Here is a 6,615-nt window from a genome sequence, read left to right as displayed (position 1 = left end):
GGAAATGACCCCTGCTCCAAATACTAATCAGGGGTGACCCTGCTTTGCTTCCGAGATATGGGCCCGTTCCGCACTTGGACCTCACCCCGGGTTTTCTCTGTGTTGGACTCATGACCATTTTACCCTGCAGTTATCTCTGTTTATCTGTACTTTTTGGCCCTAATTTTGTCCCGCTCCAATTTGCCTGCCCTGGGTTATAAATTCTGCATTGCGAACAGTAAACCTGGGTTTAAAGTCCTAGGTATGGTGGGAAAGGGGCAGGGAGGATTGAACCCGAGTGAAAAATTCTAAACTGAAATCTAGGGTCACTCTGGATCGAGGGAAAGCAAAACAGGATCCATATACCCCAGCTGCATGGTATTTTGTAAGGAAACAAACAAGGTCTTCCATGCAGCCACCAGAGAAGCATCTTGAAAACTAATCCTAAACATGCTTACTTGTATGTAAGCAATGCTCCCTCTAAGCCTTGTGAACGCAAATTCTACTTTGTGAGCTGCTGGCATTAAAGTCGTGAGCGAGCAATTTGGCTACTGCATAAATTAGTTTGCTCTGGAGCCATCCTTTCTAAACTAAGACAGAAATGTTACACACCCCACCCCCAACGGTCCCGGCCACCACCGCCGGCCTTGCAGCTCCACTACCGAGCCCCATGAGGGGCCCGGCGGAGGACCTGCAAGGCCGGCGGGAGTGCAAGGAAGCCCCGCGAAGGCCCTCCCTGGCCCCAGGCAGGGGTGGGGAGAGGCAGGGAGGAAGCAACTTACCCTCCCTCTTCTCCTGCCTCCTCCTGGCTGAATGAGGGCCGGAAGCGGGGCGGCCGGAAGCAGGGGGCAGGGCTTCGTCATGTGCCCCGCCCCCCGTACCTGACCTGGGGGGGCTGTGATCCCCCGCGATCCCCCCTGAAATGACCTCTGCGGGTAAAAGACAGCGCTGAACCAGGATGAAAAGTCTAGCGCAAAAAGGACCACGATGAGACCAAGCTAACCTGGGCCATCTGGGGCAGGGCGCAAATGTAATACACAGATTATTTAGGGGAGTTTGCAGCCTTACCTCCGCATGGCCGTTGCTAGAAGCAATAGAAAGCGGCGTCCTTCCCAAAGAATCCTGAACGTCCACCTTGGCCCCCTTCGCAAGCAAGCGGTGCAGAGCCTCGATCTGTCCTGCCTCGGCTGTCACATGTAACGGCGTGACTCCCTCCTTGCTACCGAGATCCGGACCTATGCCCTGGGACATCAGAAAGTCCATGATGTGCAGCTGGTTGTTGGCGGCTGCCCAGTGTAAGGCCGCCCACCGGTTGGCGTCCGCGGCAGCAGGATCCGCCCCTTGCCGCAGGAGCAACTGGACCATCAGGAGGTGTCCGTTGGCAGCCGCGCAGTGCAGCGGGGTCAGGTATCCTTCTGTCGCCGCAGACACTGGCGTGCCCCGAGCGAGGAGGAACTCCGCCACTTGGGTGTGGCCGCTCCAAGCGGCATGGTGCAGCGGCGTGTAGGAGGCCCTGTTGTGGGCATGGACCACGGCGCCACGCTGGACGAGGAATCTGACCAGAGCGGCATAGCCGTTCAAGGAAGCCAAGTGCAACGGAGTCCACCCGTTCTCGTCTCTGGAAAGGGTTGGGAAAACAGGACTCAAAGGTGTTTCCACACGAGGCTAAAAGTGTGCCGATTCCACGGTATTCCCTCTGAAGCTCACAGGGGGGGCGGGGCACATGATGAAGCCCCGCCCCCTGCTTCCGCCCGCCTCGCTTCCAGCCCTCATTCAGCCAGGAGGAGGCAGGAGAAGAGGGAGGGTAAGTTGCTTCCTCCCCGCCTCTCCCCACCCCTGCCTGCCTGGGGCCAGGGAGGGCCTTGGCAGGGCTTCCTCGCACTCCCACTGGCCTTGCAGGTCCACCGCCGGGCCCCTGATGTCAGGGGGTGTGGCATATGCTAATGAGTTATGCTAATGAGTTCCCCTAGCTCTTTTTCTACGAAATGACCCCTGCGGCTTACCATCTCCTTCCCCTTCCCCTCCTCACAACAGACACCCCGTGAGCCCGGTTCTCTCTAAGCTGAGTTAGTGTGAGCTAGCTCACAGTTTTTTAGCCTCCAGCTCACGCCTTCTTGTCTCAGCGCAGGAAGGATGGGCTCCAGAGCAAACTAATTTATGCAATAGCCAGATTGTTCACACACAACTTTAATGCCAGTCGCTCGCAAAGTAGAATTTTTGTTTACAAGACTCCACAGCTTAGAGGGAGCATTGCCCGTGAGGTAGGTGGGTTTGAGAGAGCTCTCTCAGTAACTGCCCTTGGGAGAACAGCTCTGAGAGAACTTAGGACTGGCCCAAGGTCACACCAGCAGCTGCATGTGGAGGAGTGGGGAATCAAACCCGGTTCTCCCACATTAGAGTCCACGCTCTTAACCACGACACCAAACCGGCCCTCCAGGGCGTTATACCTTGCTGAGGTCCCTCCCCTACCCAAACCCTGCCCTCCCCAGTCTCCACCCTGAAAATCTCCAGGACTTTTCCAACTTGGAGTTGAGAACCCTAGCTGGCAACACGACACCAATCCCAGCCCTGCCCTGGCTTCTTGCGAGCCGAGATGGTACAACCACACCTGCCTGCCTCCTCCGCACCTGCACTCGGTCCCGGCGCCTTGTTGTAAGAGCTGCTTCACCAGGCGGACGTTGCCGTTCTCAGTTGCGTGATGGAGCTCCTCCCAACTCTCCTGTGCAGGGACGAGAACCAAAGTCTTCTCCTTGGGGTTAACTCTGCAGGCATTCATGGCCGGACGTCCGTCTAGCATCCTCTCCTCGCCCAGCACCATCCACTTCCTCTGGAGCTCAGCCTCGACTCTCGTACCTCCAGAGAAGAAAGGACAAGAAGGCCTTTAACCCCCTTCCTGAGGACCAGGAGCAAAGCTGGTTGTATGGGCTCAACGAGAGGCAGAGATTAGGGATCAGTTCCCCTGGAGAAAATGGCTACCTGTGGAGGCCCCTACCCTTACTAAACCCCGCCCTCCCAAGGCTCCACCCCCCAAATATTCAGGAATTTCTCAACCTATAGCTGGCAACCCTAGCATCATGGGACTTTCCAGACATCCTTTGGGACTCACGAATCCAATAGCTTGATCTCTCGATAACAACTCTTTAGATCGGGGTGTCAAACGTGCGGCCCAGGGGCCGGATCAGGCCCCCGGAGGGCTTCCATCAGGCCCGCAGTGGAACTGGCCATCTCCTGCTTCCAGTTCTGCTGCTGCTGCTGCATCATGGCTTGCTTTGCCAGACTCTCTTAGTCACTCAGCCATTTCATGTCTCGACTCAGAACTCTGAGCCTGAGATCTCTGTGGTGAATGTCAATAAATCAAAAGTAGGTTTGCAGCTTACAGAGCTAATGTTTTAAGCATGTTTTTATTTTAAGTAAAAAAAATATCCGCTACCTGGGATTACATTTTATGACACACATGGCCCGGCCCAACAAGGTCTCATTTATGTTAGATCTGGCCCTCATACGAAATGAGTTAGACACCCCTGCTTTAGATTCTACAGGAGGAAACCGTTTTCTCATGGCTGGAACCACCTACCGGAACACCTGCATTTCCACCACCCTTTTCACTTCCTTCAAATCCTTCCTCGAAATACCTCCTTCTCTGTAAAGCCTTCGGCAGGACCCCTTTGGCCTCCCTCTCACTACACTGAAGTCAAAGCAAGCATAAGGGGGGATGAACGCGGAATTTCTGCTTGCCTCTCTTGGCTCAGTCTCTTGCTTTCAATTTTAAATGGAAATGTATGTTGGAAAAAACAAATTAGATGGGGATTTTAAATTGGAAGCTCCTTGCAGGCGGGGACCTGTCTCCTTGTCATCGGCAGATCCCCGGGGCACGTGGGCGGCTCTGCTCAACTCAACAAGCGATTCTTACCGGTCATGTCTGTCCCTCTGGCGATTTGAGCTTTTCTGAAGTTAATGGAAGGTAGCGGCTGAACGGTGCTGTCGGTTCCCCAAATGCACTTTGCAAATGAGAGCTGACTCCCAAACAGGACTCAGTTCAGGGACCCCCGTGTCTCCTCTACCCTCCAGGTCCTTTCGCCGGTCACTCATAACGCTCTCCGTGTGGACCACATGCGTCTCTGTGGAGTAGCAAGGCAAAGTTGTTAGCAAACAGAAAGCTTCAGTGAGTACAGAAAAGATATTTCCGTACCTCCGGGTGGTGAAAAGCGACCAACTCTTCTAAAGAGGAGTTCAGCCAGCAGTCCCAGTTTGACCGTCACTAAAGGTCCAGGAATGTTCAGATGGAAAGCAAGCAATCTCTTCTCTTTCAGTGCGTTCAACTCGGCTGTGCAAAGAGCTGTTTACTTAATGACTAAAAGGCTTCTCCAAGGAGGGAGGAGTTCTTGGCCGCTAATGGTTAATAGGATCTGGGCCTGTCTGTGTTCCCCCCCCCCTTCCCTGCACACACGGAAGTCCTTGCCAGTCTGCATTCCACCAATGGCCTCTAGATGCCGAGATCTAGGCAACGTTTCTGCCTGGGGTGCGATTTAGCCGGAAGGGAAACACTTTTCAGTCTTGGGAATGAAAGCGATTTAATTAAGACAGCCCACACAAGACCATTTTGCTGATGTTTGTCTCCAGGACATGGGATTCTGAGATAGACTGCCTCTGAACATGGAGGTTCTGTTTTGCTGCTGTGGCTATAGATGTCAGTCTCCAGGTGGGACCTGGGGATCCCCCAGAACTAGAGATCATCCGATGACAAAGATCAGTTCCCCTGGATAAAATGGATGCTTCGGAGGGTGGACTCTATGGCATTGTACCCCACTGAGGTCCCTGTCCTCCCCAGGTTCCATCCCCAAATCTCCAGGAGTTTCCCAACCTGGATCTGGCAACTCAACCCTCCCCCATTCCCTGTTGGTGGCCAGGGCGGCGGGGGGGCAGACTTGGCAACTCTAGCTGTGGCTGTCTGGTTTCAGGGACCTGTCCTTGACGTAAAAATTGGCTCCCAGTCTTAATTTTGTCTTTCAAGGAGGCTTTTTAGAAAGGTTTGTTGATGTACGTAGAAGTACAGTAACGCTTCTTTCATCAGGTGCCTTGAGGTTGAGCTATTCGATGGGCTGATTTATTTATTTAGCATGCATATACGAACCCATGTGCCTGGACATAATGTACCAATGCATTGCTTGTTTCCTGATTCCCTTCTGTAAACAGCCTGTTTAGGAGAAGATGACTTGGAATCCATGCTCCCGTCTAAGCTGTGGAGTCCTGTGAGCAAAAACCCTACTTCGTGAGCGACTGGCATTAAAGTTGTAAGCAAGCGATTTGGCTACCGCATAAATTAGTTTGGTCTGGAGCCCTATCCTTCCTGAGCGAAGACAAAAATGTGTGAGCCAGGGGCTAAAAAACTGTGAGCTGGCTCACACTGACTCAGCTTAGAGGGAACACTGCTTGGTATTGCAGCTGTCGTTTGACAAATGCATCAAACCCAAGCAATGATTAAAAACCCTGAAGTGGGCTTGAAGCTCAACATCAAAAAAACTAAGATCATGGCATCCGGCCCCATCACTCCTTGGCAAATAGAAGGGGAAGTCGTGGAAGTGGTGACAGACTTCACGTTCCTGGGATCCCAGATCACCGTAGACTGTGACAGCAGCCATGAAATTAAAAGACGCCTGCTCCTTGGGAGGAAAGCGATGGCGAACCTAAACAGCATGATAAAAAGCAGAGACATCACCCTGCCAACAAAAGTCCGCATGGTCAAAGCAATGGTATTCCCAGTAGTCATGTATGGCTGCGAGAGTTGGACTATAAGGAAGGCCGAGCGCCGAAGAATAGATTCTTTTGAACTATGGTGCTGGAGAAGACTCTTGAGAGTCCCTTGGACTGCAAGGAGATCAAATCAGTCAATCCTAAAAGAAATCAACCCTGATTGTTCCCTGGAAGGCCAGATAATGAAACTGAAGCTCAAATACTTTGGCCACCAAATGAGAAGGGAGCACTCACTGGAGAAGACCCTGATGCTGGGAAAGATTGAAGGTCAAAGAAGACGGGGACGGCAAAGGATGAGATGGTTGGACAGTGTCATCGTCGCAACGAACATGAAATTGAGCCAACTTCAGAGGACAGCGGAAGACAGGAAGGCCTGGCGTGAGCTGGTCCATGGGGTCGCGAAGAGTCGGACTCGACTGTGCGACTGAACAACAACAACAAAAATAATAATAATGATGGTCGGGGGTTGGCCCTGGGACCTGCCCAAATATGCCAACCCCTGACTCCAGCCTGTTGGAGTGAGCAACTCACCATGCCTGGACATCGGGGGGCGCTACATCACTCTAAGTGGGTATAGGTATTATATCTTTGAGTGTGGTGCCTCTCTTTGTCTGAACCTGGGAGCTGCCCTCTGACCCCTCTTCTCCCTTTGTCCTCCCCCTCTCCGTACATGGCCTTCCATGGAGGCACATGTCTCTGCAGGCCTCTCCTGTAGAGACGCTGCCCTCATCCTCCCACCCACATGATGCCGGACAAGCTGGCCATTTGTGACAGGGAAAGCCCTCTGTAGATCAGGCTTCTCTCTGTCTTTTTTGGACTGCAACCTGAATGCGAATGGGATCGACTTGAGTAAATATAAATTTTCTTTTTTTTTTTTTTGCAATA

General features: G+C 52.7%; 1 protein-coding gene across 1 annotated transcript in view; it reads right to left on the bottom strand.

The window, feature by feature from the left end:
- ANKRD65 (ankyrin repeat domain 65) overlaps window positions 1-6,274 on the bottom strand; it is an 11,355-nt gene extending 5,081 nt beyond the window's left edge. The window contains exons 1-4 of the mRNA XM_015406185.1: window positions 6,262-6,274; window positions 4,041-4,097; window positions 2,607-2,832; window positions 1,048-1,597 (exon numbers count right to left, since the gene is read on the bottom strand). Coding sequence (XP_015261671.1) covers window positions 1,048-1,597; window positions 2,607-2,832; window positions 4,041-4,097; window positions 6,262-6,274 — 846 coding nt within the window. The remainder of the gene's footprint in view (window positions 1-1,047; window positions 1,598-2,606; window positions 2,833-4,040; window positions 4,098-6,261) is intronic.
- Between the last annotated feature and the right edge of the window lie 341 nt (window positions 6,275-6,615).

The sequence above is a fragment of the Gekko japonicus genome, unplaced genomic scaffold, assembly GCF_001447785.1.
Source record: "Gekko japonicus isolate JY-2015 unplaced genomic scaffold, Gekko_japonicus_V1.1 scaffold1133, whole genome shotgun sequence".
In the NCBI taxonomy this organism is placed as follows: Eukaryota; Metazoa; Chordata; class Lepidosauria; order Squamata; family Gekkonidae; genus Gekko; species Gekko japonicus.
This window is presented reverse-complemented; position numbering and strand designations above follow the sequence as displayed.